At 29.9% G+C, this 20,485-nt stretch overlaps 2 protein-coding genes across 2 annotated transcripts; both read right to left on the minus strand.

The window, feature by feature from the left end:
* Nucleotides 1-350: 350 nt before the first annotated feature.
* Nucleotides 351-1,879, minus strand: LOC108452100 (scarecrow-like protein 32). The gene has a single exon (XM_017749843.2). The coding sequence runs from the start codon at nucleotides 1,837-1,839 to the stop codon at nucleotides 472-474; it is 1,368 nt and encodes a 455-aa protein (XP_017605332.1). The 5' UTR covers nucleotides 1,840-1,879; the 3' UTR covers nucleotides 351-471.
* Nucleotides 1,880-10,036: 8,157 nt separating this feature from the next.
* LOC108452304 (LOB domain-containing protein 39-like) lies at nucleotides 10,037-11,303 on the minus strand. The gene is made up of 2 exons (XM_017750081.2): nucleotides 10,903-11,303; nucleotides 10,037-10,802 (listed from the first exon to the last, which is right to left on the minus strand). The coding sequence occupies exons 1-2, from the start codon at nucleotides 11,084-11,086 to the stop codon at nucleotides 10,312-10,314; spliced, it is 675 nt and encodes a 224-aa protein (XP_017605570.1). The 5' UTR covers nucleotides 11,087-11,303; the 3' UTR covers nucleotides 10,037-10,311.
* Nucleotides 11,304-20,485: the final 9,182 nt, after the last annotated feature.

Genomic DNA, 20,485 nt, shown 5'->3' on the forward strand with positions numbered 1-20,485 from the left:
ACATGAGATTAGTTGTGCCAACCCAATAAACCTTTCCTTTCAAATGGTTGTAAGGATTTTTCTTTTAAAATTTTAAAGTATAACTACAACGTAATTATAAATACTTATGTTTAAGTAATTCTAAAATAGAACTAAATAGATATAAAATAGAAATAATATTGCGTGATAACTACGTGCCATGAAATTTAAACTTAAATATTCAAAATTTAATTTTCACTTCAATTGTGTAAAAGAGATTCTTAAATTCAGTTTTTTTCGAAAATCGTGTTTTTCTAAACAAATGAGAATTAACTGACCTAAAATATAAGGTTACCATATTAAAGAAAGTTATATATGTGCAAATATTGAACAAAATAATACTTTATTGGGAATACAACATTATTCAACTTTTCTATAGATGATCAGAGATTAATAATACAAGAGAAAATTCATTTATTATATTATAAATTTCTAAAGAAAGAAAAAACCTGTTCAACCAGGCACCCAAGCAGTGGCAAATACAACATTATGGCCTTTCCAAGTAAGAACAAGATCATCATCTTCTTTCTTTAATCCCCATCCAGCTGCATGTTCATCAAGCATTGTTTTTACTTCCGAAACCGTTTCATCCCCAAAGCTAACCCCTCTAAACTCAGCGTTTCGCATCCGCTGCACCCATCGGCTCTTTGATTCAACCCTTTCCACCCTCTGCAAACCTTCATGAGCTATAACATTCTCTACTTTCCAACAAATATTAGCTTCATACCACTGCCTTTGTTTGCTTCCTATTGGAAGGAACGTATCCACTGTATCATATGGTATCCACAGATAATTGAATGCAGATCTTAATCTGCATACCAAATTATTCGATGTCAAATCCGCATCTTCATCTACTAGGATAGCAATTGTTGGGTTTAATCCCCTAAGCGCCTTGAGAAACATTGTTCGAAGTGATGGGTTCGAAGTTGGTTGGAAAGTGTAAGGGTTTGAGTTTGTATTGGGTAAAGGAGATGAAGTTTCTTCTGGTATGTAGTGAAGCATCATGTGACAGTTTATCACTAAAGCCTCACCAGCTTCTGCATATACTAAATGTTGAATACGAAGTTGATCGATCAAAGAAGCGAACCCATCGGCATGAGTTGAAGGGACGGCCCTAAATTCCAGCATTACATTGCGTGACCTAGCGAAGTTAACCAACTTGGAGCCTAACTCTTCATATGTAAGATCAAGCAATGGGGGCACATCTTTCGGAACACCAGGAACTGTAAGTTTCACCAGTGGCGGTCCTTCGAACCTATTAGCTATGGCATCAATTAATGTAGGGATTTGCATGCAATATGTCGAGCTTAGATCAACGATGTGAATGACGGAATACCCTTCAACGGCTTCTAGTATTGCCGCATTCGCTGTGGTGAAACCGAACCGATGCCATGGGGTTAAGTCCACAAAGTTAGCCAACTCGATGACAGAAAAAGTGTGGGTTTCTACAGAAAGGTTGCGATGAGCGTTCGCCATTGCTGCAAGCATTTTGCAGCTTCCACTTTTGGCTGCTCGGACAATGAGAGCTCGAAGAAAAGCAGATGTCAGACGCTGGTTAGAATCACCATCTGGTGGTGCAATGTTGTTTAGAACCCAAATGATTTGCTGCGCAAGTGTGGCGTCATTGCTTTCTATTGCGTTTGCACAATGGACCAAAAGCTGTTCCATGCAATTGGCATCACCGAAGCTAGCTAAACCCTTTGAGGTAGGGAATCCAGGCCATGGACGAGCTTGGTGAATCTGGTTTTTATTCATGGTTGGAATCGAAAATGGAGCGATTTGGTGCAAGGAATGTGATGGGTTTCCAGTGAATTGCATCATGGAGAATAAGAGAAAGCGAGTATCAAAACAAGAGTAGAGCAAAGGCAAAAACAAAGCAGCAATAAGCAAGAATTTCAGATAGTATCAGAAGAGAGGACAAACAGAAAAAGACCAGACTAATAGTGGTTACCTTGTTATTGGGGAACGAGCCACAAAGTTTTGGTGAATAGAGTGACAAAAAAACCCCCACACCAAATTATAGTACAGTTCGGAAATATCTGCAAATGAATTACAGAAAAATTTGATAGTTCAGCTTTTGTGATGATTTTATGTTCTTCAAGAAGAAAAACTTAAAAAGGGACTGTTCAAACTTCAAAGAGACCCTTCTTGCAAACAAAGCTTAGCCTTTTCAGATGCTAAAGATAGGGAATACAACGAAACAACAGCAAAACAGTGATTCGAAACATACCCTGTTACAATCAAAGAAAGAGATGAACAGTGTGAGAGGCAATATAAAGGAGAAAGAAGGATAAGGAGAAAAGGTGGGCTACTAGGGTTGGATTTTGGTGGCATGTGCGGATAGCCGGCCAAGGGCTTGTCTATATGTGGGAGTTGGGATTTTGTCATGTAATGAGGCGTGGGGGATTGAATGGCTTTTTAAGCTTTCGCTTACACTCACACATGGGCCATATGACATTTAACTTCTTTCTCATTATCATGAACAAGTTATTTCTTTTCTCTTGCCCTTTTCAGGTTGTCTTCTTTTTCTTTTCTTCTTCATTTTTCCCTTTTGCTTTCTCTGCTAAGTGTAAGATTTTTATCAACTATAGCAAAACACCTTTATGTATGGTACGGTTTCATTTCTCCATCTAGGTGGGATTCAATTGTAAGAACATAATAATAAGTATATGTTGACAAAGGATACTGATTTTTAGGGTGCATTTAGTTAAGTAATTTGATATTTTCGAGGTAAAGTTATGTTCTCAAATAAGGTTTTCCTACGTTGAAATAATAACTTTATATTCCCAATAATATCAAAATTTTAAAATATAAAAATAGTCTTAATACCAACTCTTGCTTAGTTAATATTAAATTCCCATACTAACTGAAATTTTTATAATTTTATTCTATTTTTAATGATTTTAACTCATTTTATTTAAATAAAATGAAACAATAATAAAATCTAAGGAATTAATTCGTCGATTGTTTGATATTTTTAAGTAACATGTGGATTATATATTTATTATTTTTATGTAAAAATAAAATTTTGTTTATTTCACTCTACCTAAAATTTACATTTATAATAATTTACCATATTTTTTTTTATAATTTTGGTTGCCCTTAAATCATAACAAACAACATGTATTTTGATAAAAAATGTTTAACCCTATTTTTGGTAAAAATGTCTAATTACTTATTGTTAATTATTTCCCGGTTTCAATTTATTTCTTTGAAAAATTGAAATTAATTTACTAAAGATATGAATTAATTTATCAGTAGAATAAATATTATAAACTTCAACCATTTTATAATAAATAATAAATAATATAAACAAATTCTACAACAGTAATTTAAAAAAATTTAATAATTTTACATCCCAGCAATAAAATAACAAAATCTTACCTTTAAATCAAACTAATCAAATAAAATAATATACAATATTATCATAAATTAAATAATCTTACATTCTATTTTTTTTTTCGTAATCCAAAAGCATATACAGTTAAAACATAGTTATGATAAGCTGTCCCACAATTGAATATGGCCAGCAGTAATATAATAACAAAAAGCAAATAATGGGTGTTTTAAGGATAAGTTATTACTTCAATTTCTTTTTTATTTTGTATCCTATCATACTCGTATTTTATTTTATATTTCAAAATTTTTATACCATCACATCATTACCAATACATGCCTTATTTTGTATGTCCGTAATTCCTATGGTATTTTGATGTTTAAGAAAGACAGAATGTGATAAGGGTCCCTCAAAGTATTTATAGCAGCCAAAATCTTTGCAAGTTATAGTAAGACAAATTTTCAATTATGTACTTGTATGGTAATTGTATTTAATATATTATATATAATAACATATTAATACTTTTATAATATAAAATTGACCAAATTCATATAATTTTTATATTATTTATAAAATTTAAAACTCATCAAATATTATTCCATAATTAAATCCTTTTATATGCTTTCAAAATTGTGTATATGAAATTAAGATAGTTACACTTTGGGAGAGAATCAAAGAAAGACAAACTTTTCGCTGCCATTTTTCCCCGTAAATAATTTATTATATCAATCCATTTTTTAGTCGCTTACAATTTATCGTAATGCATGCAGTTAAAGAAGAGTATAAGAAGAATCTATGGAAACCATAAAAGGAGAATCATATAAGTTAAGGAATTAAGGTTTAAATATAAACTGTGAGAATTCTGAAGAAGATTCCATAACTTTGAGATACAAAGACTAAAAGACATGTGGGGTAAATAGAAATTTTCAGACCATGTTTCTTCATTGGAATTCTTTCCAGTTGGAATTGTCAAATAATTCGCGTTTAATGTGTTTTTATAAATTTTAATATATTAATCATTAATATTATTTAAATTTTGAAACATTTATATATTTATATTATATTTAATATCACATCGTAATTTATTTTTTTTCGTATCGTGTTTGTATTGTGCAATAATACCTTCCGGTTAAGAAAGCTTTAAAAACAAAATAACAAACATGTAAATAAGGAATGAAAGCATGTGGTTAAAGGTGCCCAAACTGATAAAAACATATGTTTTGTAGTAAATTAATGATCATTGAAAGACCAGTTGGCATGGTATTCATATAAAATTTCTAAATGTATTGAGGAACTTACCCAAAACATATGGAAGCCAAAGATATACAAACACCAGCTTCGAATGTTGAGCTATTAAGATTAAAAAAGAAAGAAAGAAAAACAAGGGGGGTATAGGGACAGTTTTTCTACTTTGAGTAATGAACTTGTTCGGTGTTAGCCAAAATAATCCACCCAATCATAGCTTAGAGAAGCTTGGATTTTTTTTATTGTCTTAAATGGATATTAAATTAACTAATCACACATTATATATACATCAGTTCTGAAATTATTATTTTCAGAAGTAAAATTAGTGAGGTGAAACACAATTTTTTAACATAATTTTTAGTATAATAATGATCATTTAAATCAAAATTATTTTTAAAAGGATAACAAAAGGTTCAAATCTATTATTATTATTATTATTGTTATAACTTAATTAAAAACTATAATTTTGAAACTTAGTTAAAGACTATAAACCACCTAAGCTAGAACTAAAGCTTAAAACTTAAGAAAGATGTAAACCAGTGTAGATTAAAAATAATTATTCCATGTATAGTTGCTGGAGAGAAAAATATTCACAGGTAAATGTGAAGTTTGAAATTTTAGGTTTTCGAATTTTATTTATAAATTATTTTATATTTTATATTTACTTTATATAACATTAGTCTACTTTGACTAAATTATATTTCATATAATTCTTCCCTTAAGTCATAAAGTTATATTTTATATTAACAAAGTATTTTTTAGTTTAGGCCTTGAAAGACTAAACTTAGAGATTCCATATGAATTTTAAAGTCAAATTCTAAAATTAATGTATGATGGGCCTTGAAGAAGCGAAAGGTGTAATTTAAGATGCATAGTATTGAGAAATGTGATTAAAATCAATTTTTTAATTTAATTTTAGAATTATAATAATATTTACTGAATTTTTAGTATACTATTAGTTTTTTTTACATATTGAAAAGAAATATTTAATTTTGTATAATGTGATTTTTTTCTTTTAAATTTTATAACGGATCGTTCATATTTTTTAAAAACATTAAATTGATTTGTTTGATAAGAAAAAAATTTGAAAAACATTAACACTTTTTATGTTAAAAAATGTTGTTCAAATTTAGAAGTTTGGTCCCTTGAAATAAAATCATGAATTCATCTATATGAAGTGTAATTTTAATTATTTTATTATTATTTCATTACACCCTAAATATACAAGATATCATCTGGAATTTTTATTTTATTCACAATGTACATTATAATAATTTTTAGGTTAATTGGAATTTGTTATCAGAAATAATAAAGTAATCCGAATACAATAAGTTTTGACCTGAGGTGGATTTTTTTTTTTTGAAAATTGAGGTGGTAAGTAAAATAAAGTAGATTTTTAATTGATAATTTAAAAGTCGGGAGAAAGTAAAATTAATAGTTTTATTGCCTTGGAATTCTTTTTTGTACTCGATATGACAAGAAAGAAACAAGAAGATGCATAATGGTTCACTAAGGTCATGTCAGATTTTGTTCAATCATTTAGAGGGAGTAGTAAGAGATAAGACTTTTTGATACTAAGCATGTTAGTACAACTTTTTTGTTTTCGTTGTAATAATTGGGGATTAACTGTAAACGAGAGAGTTGTATAGTTTCCATTAGTTGCCTAGCTGAGAAAGTTGTATAATTTATAGTAACCAGCTGATTCCAAGTTTTACTTGTAACAACAGTTTGCTTATTGAATAAATAAAATTTTACTTACAAATTAAAAAGCCTAAATGCTGACTTGGAATAGGCTCTAAAATCCAAATGTTAATAGGCCAAAACCCAATGATACTATAAGCCCCGAAATGTTTAATGTTTGGATAAAAGCTAGCTAGCGACGGACAATCTTCACTTCATTTGGGCTTGTTACGTCGAATTGGAGGCCCTCTAAATTGGTATAATCCCATTTTCAAGTCAAAATTGCTCATAATAATCATTCCAAAGGTCTTAGATTCATCAAACTTAAAAATAAATATAGAAATGGTAGGTTAAATTCGAACAAGTAGACCTAGATTTATGTTTAATGCGTTTGCAAAACTTTTTTTTTTTGTTGAAATAAAACCTTAATACAAATTAATTATATAGTAAACTTTTGAGCAAAGTTAACACTTGCTTTAACACTAACACTTCTCTAGGGATTTTGTCAAAAACTGTCAGGTTTTAACCTGTATCAAAAGCCAATTTAGCTATACAGTCTGTAATTTCATTTAACTTCTTGAAAATGTGTTTCATGACTCAATGCCCAACATTCACTAGAAGTTGATGAATTTTTCTAATAAGGGTAAATTTTGAATCAGTCGATGATGAATCTTAAATATTTTAAACTCAAACTATCTACTTGAATCATGACAACCTCAAAACTTTTATCTTGAATAAGAGACAATCCATTGAGAATGCCCCACAATTTAACATTTAAAACGAAACATTCACCCAAAAATCTGTTATATCCCATAATTCAATCTCCATTATCATACTTTAGCGCATACTCGCAAAATCTTTAATTTAAGTAGTTTGTTTTAAATTGATTTAGATATAATTCTATTTATTGTTCATAAATATCTTTTTTTTGTTATTGGTAATGTAGGGCTAAATTCATAAACGAATGCATTTGGTTTTAACTGTTGAAGAGATAAGGAGAGACAGACGTTGACGTTCAAGAAAACATTCCCCAGCGTCAGCAAATAATTCAAATATTAAACATATCCCCCCCGGGCTTTGGGGGCTACACTACATGTTTCTGGTTTTTTTTTTCACGTCAACTATCTGAGGCTACCCACAACTATATTGATTCCAATATCCCCATTTTTCTCCTCACAACTTTCTTCATCAGTTTCCTTTTTATCGTCGGACCGGTGCTTTCTCCTCGCGTGAACTCCTCGTGTCTTACACATTTCTCTGTCCCCTTATCTCTTTCCTTTTTCTTATCTAACATTACATTAGATCTAGTCTAATAACTTTTTTTTTTGTTACACAATACGTAAGTATGATATTTTTAATAAACATGATTAATCATGTTACATAAACGTAAAAGGACAGTTATTCTATACGGTGAAATAAAAAATATTTTTATCATTTTTATGAAAACATATGATAACATCTTTAGCATAGTATAATTAGCCGTATTAAAAATCAAGTACTTCTGTTTTATAAAAGTAAATATGAAGCTTAAAAGCCGAGTGCTAGTGTTGTACGATTAGCGTATTTTTGTTATAATTTTACTCAAGTTATTTTATATTTATATTAATTATGACTAATTACTTATTTATAAATGCTCAACTTTTTTTATATATATATTTAAATTGTATATATGTTATTTTTTAAAGATTATTCTTTATCGTGTTGGTACCAAATCTAACCTAAAATACGAAGGATAGTAACGTCGGCCCCACATATACTTTCAGGGTGCTGCCCCAACTTGGCCACTTGCAGTCATAAAAGCTAGTCATTTACAACTAATTAAATAATTAATTGTTCCTATCACTCCCTCATCTTTTCGCTGCTTCCCCTCCAATCCTAAAAATGTATTATTATGCCTTTGTCTGCATATTGGGATTATTATATTTTTAATATTGGTAGTAAATATATATCATTTTAATTTTATGTGAATTAAAAGGTTTTTAATAGCAAAATGTTTATTATGTTACTAAATAGTTGTGTTGTTTTATTTTTTATTGGTTAAAATCCATTCTCTTATCCCTTTGATAAAAATGTTTATTATTAATTTCATTTTAATTTTTTGTGTTACCATGTACTAAACATGGAGTTTATTATGTTCTTAAAATAAGACAATTAGTTTATTTATTTACTTCATGTTATAATTGTGTTTAAGATATATTATATACAATATTTATGTTTGATATATTGACAGTGTATAATTATACATTATCAAAAAATAAAAGATGATATATTATTAAAAATTAAAATTAAAATAACTTATTTAATAAAAAATGTTATAAAGTGTAAAAACAAAAAAATATAAGAACAATTTTATAAAATGTATTTTTAAATAATCTTATATATTATTAACTCAACAACAAAATATTATATTTTAAAATGAGATAAACAAACTAATGTAACATAAACAAACTAATGTAAATATATATTGATAATGATACTTTTATGTTTCGATAATCTGATAATCCCTCAAGTATTTTCATTCAATAAACCTTTTTTTATTTTTTTGTACATAAACAGCATATGCTAGGGTGCAACTCTGCAAAATCCATCATCTCCCCAATTTTTATAAGAATAAAAAAGTATTTATTAAACAAATCTTTTATTAATTTGATGAATAATTATTGTATTATATTCTACTATTTATGCGGTGATGTGATGATGTGGAACCCATCATTTCCCATGATATGAGGAAAGAATAGAATGGATAATACTCTTAAGTGGACTGGATATAAGAAATTAAAAGAATAAATTAATTAAGAAGAAAAAAACAATCCACACTGTTTCATTTTATTAAAATGTTGCCTTGGCATGAATTTCATTAACATGTGTAAGAATCATTTACTCATTTTGACTAAATATTTTGATGCATTTACTTTCAAATTGTAATGAATTATATTTCTTTTTAATTTGAGAATATTTTTAAGAGTATTCGTTTTTGGAGTTACAGCTGACGAAGCTATTAGTTGCACGTACGCCTCTTTGCATTCTCCAAAAGGCAAAAGCCGCCTGCCAATGAGCTTGTCTGTTAAGCGCCGAAAGGTCCCCATTTCTTACCAACAATTAAATTCTCAAATTTCTTCTTTTAATATTATGGATAATTACGAGAAAAATAAAAGTAGACGAGTGCTTGTTTTCTCCCTTTGCCTTTTTTCAGAATTTAGAAATGAAATTTGAAAGTTACGTGATTTTCTTATTTATTTTCTAAGTATTTATATTGGATAAAAATATAAATTATAAAATCGATATACACTCGTTTATTTGTCCGAATCCGGGTAATTGGGAGAAAAAAAGTTTGAACTTATTTCTGGAATGTGGGGGACACGACGCAGTGACCATTGAAGAAATTTGGTGTTGGAAAATGACTTAGGATGAGCACAATTTTTGTTCCGTAGCTTTAATTGGTTCATGCAGTGTTACTATCATTATTATATACATATTTATTGTCAATAAAAATTTTAACATTATTTTCGAAACCAATATTATTAATATTTATTACAGTTGATCTTGATAACCTCTTTTACAATTATAACAACTGCAATGAACGTAAGGACAGAAAATTGGTCCCCCTTAATTGATTTCACTTCAAACTGTACTTCACCTAAAATTGTAAGTAATATTTTGAAAAATAATTGTGATCAAGAAAGAAAAACATTTTTTTTTATTCATGTCACGAAAACGAGGAAAAAGGAAAGATCACTTAGTAACAAAATTGGAAAATTTTTAAGGATTATCGGCATATTCATTCTCTCTCTTTCACAGTTTTAATACAGTACTTGAAAAAAAAAAAGAAACATGTGCTGATAATTTACCAAAAAAAAAATCTCGTCGGAAAATGAATTTTCCGAGAAAACTTGCCGCAAAAATAATCTAAAGCCTCCAAAAATCATTTACAAAAAGAAATGATTGGGGTAGAAAAGGAACATTACAGCAACACTAGATCATTTCAACGTTAGATTCACCAAAAAAGAAAAGCTATTTTCTTTATTGCCTCATTAAACAAACAAGTTTAGTAACTTCCCTTGACCTGCAAACCCACTTTCAGTGCACGTCGCCGTCATGACAGATTCATCCGAGATCAAAGATGGAGTCCCGGGCCGTCTATTATCCAGCACTCGGTTTCCTTTAAAGCTTGGAGTCAAACAAAGATCTAGATCGGACGGTTGTAGTTTCTTCAACTCACCGATGGTTCTACGCTTATGTGATGAAACTTTAGATCTTGAAGTGGAAAAACGACAGTTGGAGTTCAGACTTGTCGCTGTTTCTTGCAACTTCCACATGTCCGCCGTACCGGCAGCTTCGGATGCTTCATTAGATTCTGTCGGAGCGTGAAGTTCAGGTATCGGCCGTAGAGTTCCTCCCCGTAAAACAGTTTCAACCGCCGCTTGGCAAACATGCCAGTTTCCGGCCCATAAAAGTCCGACGGCTCCATTCACGGGATTCACTGTTCTCCCACAAGCTTCGAACAACAGTGATTGGAACAAAGCTGATCGATAGTTTCATTACAAAGACTTCAGAATACATATTGTACAATCAAATGAAAAAAAAAAAGAAAACAGAACAACTTGAGGTTTTAGCGGTAATACCAGGTCGTTGAGGTTCTGGAACGGCGGAAATGAAAGACATGAGACCCGCACGACCGAAGAACTTGGCAACGAAAAGAGTAGCAAAGCCTTGCGATTCAGGATTGTCGATCCATTGCAGACATGAACGTAAAATACAAGAGTCGCTGCATCCTTTTCGTAAGACTCGGCACCCGTTGCAACTCATGAATCCCTAAGCTTTCCAGTGCCGGTTGGCAGCTTCACGAAACGGTTACTTGGGTTTCAAGCAACAACAAAGAAGATAAAAATGGCTTGGAATAGCAGGGAAAGCGAAATAGAGATAGCTAGAGAAGGGATTTGAAAGTGGGAGAGATAAAGAATGGTTTTAAAGGAGAAAAAAAAGGTTGAAATCGAAACCAAGGGTTCGTGGGGTTGGGTTAGTTTGGTAGTGAGTGGGTGCGTTTATTAGGTGCTAATAGTTCAGTTTAGCGTTTCATTTTTTAATCAAAATTATGATTAACTTGTTTTTTTTTTCTAAAGGAGTAAGGTAGAAATACCATCTTCATTTCTTATGAAAGGAAAGCCATCGATTTAATTTGCTTTATTTTGTTGTTCATTTAATAATAATCAACTCATAAGGTAACTTATGGATAATAATTACATAAAATACATTTCTGCCTGCATCTTTTAATAATAAGATTCAACTATATTTTTTTCACTTAATTATAAAAATTATAAAATTCACTCAATTATATTTAATTTTTAGATATTTTTATTTTACATTATATTCTATCTTAAGTTATTTTGATCCAGAATAAGTTATATAATTATCATTATTAATCCATATATTTATACCTGCAGCTTCTAAAAACACTTGTATAAAAATTGAGAAAACTATATTAAACAATTGAATTTTTAATTTTTTTTATAATTATGTTTTGGATAGTGATTATTTTCAAATAAGCTAAACACATAAGGGGTGTAGTTAAAATGAATTTTTTTTATTTAGACTTTTTAAATTTTTAAAATTTTAAATTAATAAAAGTAAAATTACACTTTAATCCTACTAAAAAGAATAAAATTTTAATATAATCTTTTAAAATTATAAAAATATAGACTATTCAAATAATAAATTTATATTTTTACTATAAAAATTAAATTTTAATTTTAATTCCTCTAAACAAAATTTTCTACTTTCATCTCTGAACACATGATAAATAGGCTACAACTTGAAATGTATTATATAATATTATTAAATGAAAAACAAATTTTCATCCTATATATTTTTGCCCATTTGCTAATTCCCGAAACGGTAGGGATTCAAAACAATGAATCAGTTAATATTTAATACTGTCAAAATTTCATATATACGATTTATATACATCTATTAATCAATGAAATCGATTTTGGCCTATGATTTGATCCGATTTTTTATTAATCTGAAATTGTTAGTACGGAGTAGGAAGCGAATTTCAAAGTCTTAGGGTTAGTTTGGCAATGCTTTTGAAAAATGCTATGAAAAAGTACTTTTGAGAAGTGTTTTTGAAAAGTTTGGTTTAAAAATTGAGTGTTTAACATTGCTGTTAAAAAGTACTTTTAAGAAATAAAATGTCCATTTTAAATATATTATTATAAAGTAACAAATATGTATTTAAATAATATTTAAATTAGTTAATATTATTATATCTTAGTAAGAATATAAAAAATTATTATAACTTCTTGTTAATATTTTAATATATAAAATATAAATTTTAAATATTTTAAGCAATAAATATTAATTATTTATAAAATTTAATTAGAATATATAAACTATATTTTAAATATTTAAATATAACTATCAAATATTTGTAATTAGTATTTTAAAATTATTTTTTATTTTTAATTAATGATTTTAACACATTTGTAATTAAGTACCAAAAAAAGAAGAGAAAGTACTATATTATTGGAGGGGTGAAAAAGTAATTAAGTATTAAAAGTGCTTTTGGAAGAGGAAAAGCTAAAAATTTTAGCTTCTCCTTTTCAGAAGTACTTTCTGAAAAGCTAAAAATTTCAACCAAAAGCAGCTTATTCTGCACAACTTTTCTTCTAGAAGTGCTTTTGGAGCCAGAAGTGCTTCTGAAATGCAATGCAGAACTGGCCCTTAGGCGGATTGTCTTCGTGTTGCCGTGGATGGTTGTCGTTCTAGCGTTAGATTCCTTTCTTCTTTTTATTTTATTTCTTTGATTATCCCATTTCTGGCCTTTCATTTTATTTTCTTTATAATGTTATTCTTTTATAAAAATAAATTAAAATACTCTTAAATAAGGGTATTTAAAAATTTTTAAAAAACAGTTGATATTTGAGGGATATGGCATGCACATGAATCGAAAATATCCTTAAACTTGTGGGGGGTTTATCCATATATTATAATGATAGTGGGAAAAAATACAGTATTTTTAGAGACTAATCATTGAGGGTTTTGCAAGAGATTAGGAGACATAAAAGTGTAATTAAAAAAGATAGTGAAAATTTTCTTAATCTATTGATGATTTTCTCGGTACAAGTCTATGATATTTTAATGGTTAATGAATTTTAAAAGCTACTGAATTTAAAAAATTTATTTTTATATTTTTATGCAAATAATTCTTTGAATGTTAAAATTACAATTAAATAGGTGTTTTGACCTTTAAAATTAACGATCAATCATTATAGAGTAATAATAATATTTTTTGAGGACTTTTCGTCACGTGACTTGTTAGGATTGTGTCACATAATAAAATTGGTATTTTATATTTAAAATTATTAAATATTATAATAATATAAAAATTATCAAAAATATTAAAATGCAAAAAATTAAAATATATAAAATTATAAAAATGGTTTTTTAATTTAGAAAATATTAAAAATTAAGATGTATTAAAATTTTAAAAATGTTTTAAAATATTACAAAAACATAAAATTACAAGATAAATTCTGAATATATGAAATATAAAAAAGCTAACTATTTTTCATTTGCACACTAACTATTAATGTAATTTTAAAATTTTTATTATGATAATAAGTTTTAATTTTTGAAATTTTATTATAATTTTATAATTTTTGTCATTTATAATAATTTTATATATTTTTATACTTTAATATTCTATAATATTCTATATTTTTATGTTTTAAATATAAAATATCATTTTTTTGCCATGTGACACAATTCTAGCTATCACACCTAGAAAAAATTGTCATTACTCTATAATAGTTTATCATTAACTTTAATGGCCAAATAGATTAATTAATTATAATTTTAACATTTAAGGGCTCAGTTAAGTGCAAACTTATAGGGTCTTATTTGTTTTCTTTTTCTTCTTTTTTTGAAAAAATTAGAGGTTTTAATACCTTTTAATCTATTTTAATATATAAAATGAATGTGTATTGAAAATTATAGTATATGAACTCAAACTTTAGTTCAAAATTATTATTAATTTACAAGTATAAATACAATTATATATTTAAGGAATCACAAAGTGTATAATCAAATTATTACAATATAGATGAATTAAGAATTAACTATGAATTGGAATAAATTATATTAAGATTAACTAAATGAACTAAAACTCACACGTGACAATAACACATAATTAGACTTAGAGACTCATATGCATATATAATTATGTATAATAAATCTTGAACCTAAATACTTAAAATCCAAAATCTTTGCATTTATCAATCATACCAAAACTTTTTTTTTTTTTTTTTACTTACACTCAAACCTATTTATTTTATAACTCTACATTTTTACTTTATAATATCCACGACCACGATATAATTATTATGCTATCACTTGTACCAAAAATCTGGGTAGAAATTTGACATGCTTTTAACACGATGGAATCTATATTATAACCAATATATCATGCCATTGCTTTGGCATTCTTATAAACTCCATATTCACAACTAATTCATGTAATTAATTAGGTATTGCTTCTAATATTAATATTATTACTAATAAAAGCTTCATGCGTTTGACATGTTGTGATCACAAGAAACTCATGCATCCAAATTATGAGATTTAACTTTTGGATTAACATTTAATTAAATTAAGCAATTAACAATATCTAATAAAATATACTACACACCATACATAATCTTTTTATAATATTCATTTTCATTAATTAACATTATCAAACTTTTATTTTGGCATTCATTGCCTTCTAAAACTTTTCCAAAATCACCTATTTTCGTTTAAAATAATAATAAAATCTCATTTAATAATATTATTATCTTTGTTTTATTATTTTATTTATAATAAAACAATTAATATTTATGTTGTAATGGATAACTTATATGTGCATTATTTTTCATTTCTCGTTTCGGGAACATTTTTAATGAAAAGTATAATTAATCGTTAGTAACGTTGCAAGCTAAGAATTTGCATGATATTTAATAAAATTAAAATTAATTAAATTTTTATTATGTGAAAATTATGTAGTTAGAGTATTATTATATGTTTAAAATAATATACAAAAGAAAAAAATGTACCGTTTGAAATTAATAATAATAACGCATACAAAATATGTAAGAAATAAGTTTAAATAAAAAATTGTATAATAATATTAAAATGTAAAAAATATATTAAAATAAAATTTAATTAAAGTGGTAAAAAAGTTTTGTAATACCTCGAAAATCTTTACAGTAATATATTATCCTTGATATAATAAAATAAGGAAATAAAGTGATAAAAAGGGAAGTTTTGAGTTATGGCAATATTGGGAAGTAAATTATGATATCTTGATTCAGGAAAGGACTAAATTGTAAAAGTTAGAAAAGTTTTGTTGCCTAAGAGTAAATACTCAAGACTTAAAGGGTTAAAGTGTAAATATGAAAAAGTTGAAGGACCAATAATGTAAATATTTTAAGGGTAGAATGATCTAGAAACTAAGGAAAATGGATGAATTAGGACCAAATTGAATAAGTGAAGAACTATGAGGGACTAAATTGCAATTTTATCAAATTAAATGATGACTCAAGGATGGAATTCTAAAAGATCATGAAGGGCAAAATGGTCAATTAGTAAGAGAGAGAATTCTAGTGTAGCACCCCAAACACCAGAAGTTATGGCCGGATCCGGCATGCCACATCAAAAACGTAAAAAAAAATTTCCATTCTAAGTCCAGAAAATTGTACTTGATGTTCAAAAGATTAATTCATTAAGGGTTAAAGTGAATGGAAGCTGTGCACCAGGTAGGAAATCGGAAAAGAGGTGGTGAGTCCATCGGATCGCTAAGTACCAAGCTCCCTTCAGATCCAATCCTAGACATGCATACTGCCATTGCCACACCTTCACGTCATGGATATTTCTAGGAAACCGATTTGATTAAGTCATTTTTAAGAAAAGTGATTAATTTTGGAAAATATCTTCATTGCGGAAGCTTTGCTTGTTTTTGTGTTATTTTGAAAACAATTCTTGTTTTTGAAAACGCTTTAAAGCTATCCAATTTCAACAATCAAATATAAATATTACCTATCTTAATAAAACATATAAAACCATCAAAAATAAATAAGCGGCCTTATTACATTTAAAAGCCCAAAACCTCAAACGTAATTAAAAGGATGTCCAGTTCACGGAAGAAAATCAAACTTTCGAGCGGGTGGCCACTCAATTCTCTCACACTCAAGCCCACTATGGTTGGGGATTTCTGCGTGGATGAAAATAAAAGGGTGAGTTTGGGGAAACTCGTGTGTAAGGAAAACCCATTCAAAGCCCAAGTCACTCAAGCCTATTGGGCTAAGCCCATTCAGTAATGATGGTCTGGGCGAGCCTTTTCAGATTATAATAAACCGGGCCTTAGCCCTTATTGAGATAACAATGATGGCCCATAAGCCCATTTCAAAATACATGCAACATCGAGAAACATATGCAAGCCCATTTGGGTAATAATGGTCTTGGGCGAGCCCTTTTGATTATAATAAACGGGCCTTAGCCCTTATTCAGATAATGATATGGCCCATAGGCCCATTTCAAAATACATGCAACATCAAGAAACATATGCAAGCCCATTTGGGAGACTACTCAACCCACCAACCACTACACTCCACCCGTACCAGCCATACACTCCATGTGGGAATAGCTCAACCCACCCATTAACACTCCACATTCTTTGACCTTTGCTGCTCTCGATTAACGATAAATTGAGGCAAAGCCTCCAAGACATGGACAAGCCACTTTCAGTACTTCCTCCGTCAATATCCCGGTCCATGCATCGATAATAACAACATGGCATGCGATAAATAACAACATCAAACATGCATTTAGGTCAATTTAACCCTAGGGGTATTTGGTAATTTATCTACTAGGGCAAAGCGTAAATTTTCCACTTTTAAAGGTATTTTAGTAATTTATCTATTTTAGGGTTTTTCATGCATATTCCTACTTTTCACGTACTAACGTAATCACGCATCGAGGGTTCTTACCGAATTGGGCCCGTTGGCCCATCATTCCAATTTTGGCCCATTAAGCCCAAAAATATCGAGGGCACAGAAATCATGCACTTTGCAGTCCAAATTTTACAGCTTACCAAAAACATTAATCGATTTACCTCACGAGCATTCGCACACTCGCAAATCTACAAAATACCGATTTTTGGCATTTCGACTTTTCGACTTTTGCCGATCCAGACTAAGAAAGAGGGTGTTAGTTACACACCTGTTTGCGACGATATCTTGTGAGATCCACACACGAACCGCCTACAATTGGATTACTAACACATTAATCTAACTATTCAAATACGAACTACGTATTAACCCCTTATAATATTCGGCCAACCACACCTACAGATCATAGTAAGCTTATAAGAAATCAATAAGCAACTCATTAACAAATTTTTGTCAATGTTTACCACATAATCATAATTTCACTGCAAGCTGTCTTCCTGAGCAACAGTCACTAAATCATTTATAACCGGAGCTACGAAACTCCAAATTAAGTTCTGTTAATTTTCCTTGAAAATAGACTCATATATCTTCTATCCATAAAATTTTAAGAATTTTTGGTTTAGCCAATCAATACCAGATTTTTCTCAAAGTTTCCCATGTTTCACTGTTTGACTAATCTGACCACTCTTCATTACGAATCAAATTTCTCATTGTACAGAATTCAAAATATGTTCTTGTTTATTTCATTAGAAACTAGACTCAATAAGATTTAATTACATAATTTATTCAGCTTCTAATTCATCTCCCACAATTTATGGTGATTTTCCAAAGTCACGTTACTGCTGCTGTCCCAAGCAGATTTATTACCAAATCACTCTTTCATACACCTATCTTGCATGCATGTTATTTAAACATGTATATCACCAATCAATCATCACATATCTATGATTTTTACTTAAGCATAATCTCTATTTCATCATTTTAAAGCACAACATGTTAGCCGATTTTTCCCTTTAGCATCTAAGGCACATGCATGCTCATTTGTTTGGCTCAACTTCACCTATCTTCCATTTTTCATCAAAAGAACATGAAACAACAACCATTTCCTTCATTTTAATTCATGACTAAATGCTCACAACACAACTAAAAATCAAAATATACTTCGAGAGTTAAGGTAGAATCAAGAAGAACTCATGAACCTCAAAATAGAAGCAAGGTACCAAGAACTTACTTTCAATTTTCCTCCTCCTAATGACCGAATACTCAAGAGCTTTCTCCTCTCCTTTCTCTTCTCTAACTTTCAGCTATGATGAACAAAGATGGACAAAACTTTGTTCTTTTCATCCCTTTTTATTTTAATAAAACTTCACATTTCATCCATTTAATTCTTTAATACAAAAGACATGAAATTCTTATCATGAAACATTTACCTAACCCATTATCATGAAACATTTACCTAACCCATTATCATGGAACATTTACCTAACCTATTATCATGAAACATTTACCTAACCTATTATCAATTTGTATCAATTTGTACCATAAATTATGGATATCAAGTGTACATTTTGTCTACAACAACATGATGGTTGGCCACTTCATGTAAAATGGGAGGTTTGTCATGCAAATCCTCCTATTTTTCACTCCTATTTATTTGGCCACTTCAATTTAGCCTATAGCATTTTCAAACATTTTCACATAGGTCCTATTTCATAATTTCACCCCCTTTTTCTTATGGAACAAAAATTAACTAAAATTGTCGGGTTCTATCTTAAGCTTAGGCTTTCTAGAGGCCCACTAACATAATTAAACCTATGCCAACATTCACAGGATTCCCAAAAATTGGGGCGTTACAACTCTACCCTCCTTAAAGAAATTTCGTCCTCGAAATTTACCTAATCAAACAGATGAGGTATTCTTTGTTGCATCGTCTCTTCTGGCTCTCAAACTCAGAAGTTTCCCCTTCCTTAACTTGTTGAAAACGAGCGACCAAAGACTCATCGTTCAACTGTTTTTCCTTAATCTGATCCAACCAGGTTGGCCTCACTTGCAACTTAGCCAACAGACTTCCATCATCATACAGACTCAGACGAGCAACATTGCTCTCAGATCAGATACAGCTCTACGACTTAGAGCATCGGCTACCACATTAGCATTGCTTGGGTAATACTCGATCGAACAGTCATAATCCTTAAGCAACTCAATCCATCTCCTTTGCCTAAGGTTCAGCTCCTTCTTAGTCAACAAATACTTAAGACTCTTATGGTCAGTGTATATAATACACCTTTCTCCGTACAAGAAATGTCTCCAAATCTTAAGTGCAAATATCACTGCTGCCAACTCTAAATCATGAGTCAAATAGTTTCCCTCATGAGGCTTAAGCTATCGTGATGCATATGCAACCCCCTTACCCTCTTGCATTAACACGCAGCCCAAACCCACGTGTGATGCGTCACTGTACACAGTAAAATCATTCCCAAACTCCGGTTGAATTAACACATGTGCTTCAGTCAGAATTTTCTTCAACTTCTCAAAAGCTTCTTACTGCTTCTTAATCCATACAAATGGTACTCCTTTCCTTATGAGTTTTGTTAGAGGTGATGCCATCACAGAAAAACCTTCTACAAACCTTCTGTAGTATCCTGCCAGTCCTAGGAAACTCCATATTTCCGACACCGTCCTAGGCGGCTTCTACTCCAAAATCGCTTCAATTTTCCGAAGGTTTACCTTAATCCCTCATTAGAGACCACATGTCCTAAGAAGGTTACCTCCTCAACCAAAATTCACACTTGCTGAACTTCGCAAAGAGTTCCTTCTCCTTAATACTTACAAAGACTATACGGAGATGCTCATCATGTTTCGTTTCAGTTTGAGAATATACCGGGATATCGTCAATAAAGACGACTACGAATGATCCAAAATGGTTGGAAACACGATTCATCAGATCCATAAACGCTGCAGAGGCGTTCGTTAGTCCAAATGGCATAACCGAAACTCGTAATGACCATACCGAGTCCCGAATGTCGTCTTTTGGATATCGCCTCCTTGACCCTTAATCGATGATATCCGGATCGAAGGTCGATCTTGGAAAATACAGAAGCTCCTCTAAGTTGGTCGAATAGATCGTCAATCCTTGGTAGTGGATACTTATTCTTAATCGTCAGTTTGTTCAACTGGCGATAATCAATGCTCATCCGCATCGTACCATCCTTCTTTTTCACGA

Source organism: Gossypium arboreum, chromosome 11, assembly GCF_025698485.1.
Source record: "Gossypium arboreum isolate Shixiya-1 chromosome 11, ASM2569848v2, whole genome shotgun sequence".
NCBI classification, from domain to species: domain Eukaryota; kingdom Viridiplantae; phylum Streptophyta; class Magnoliopsida; order Malvales; family Malvaceae; genus Gossypium; species Gossypium arboreum.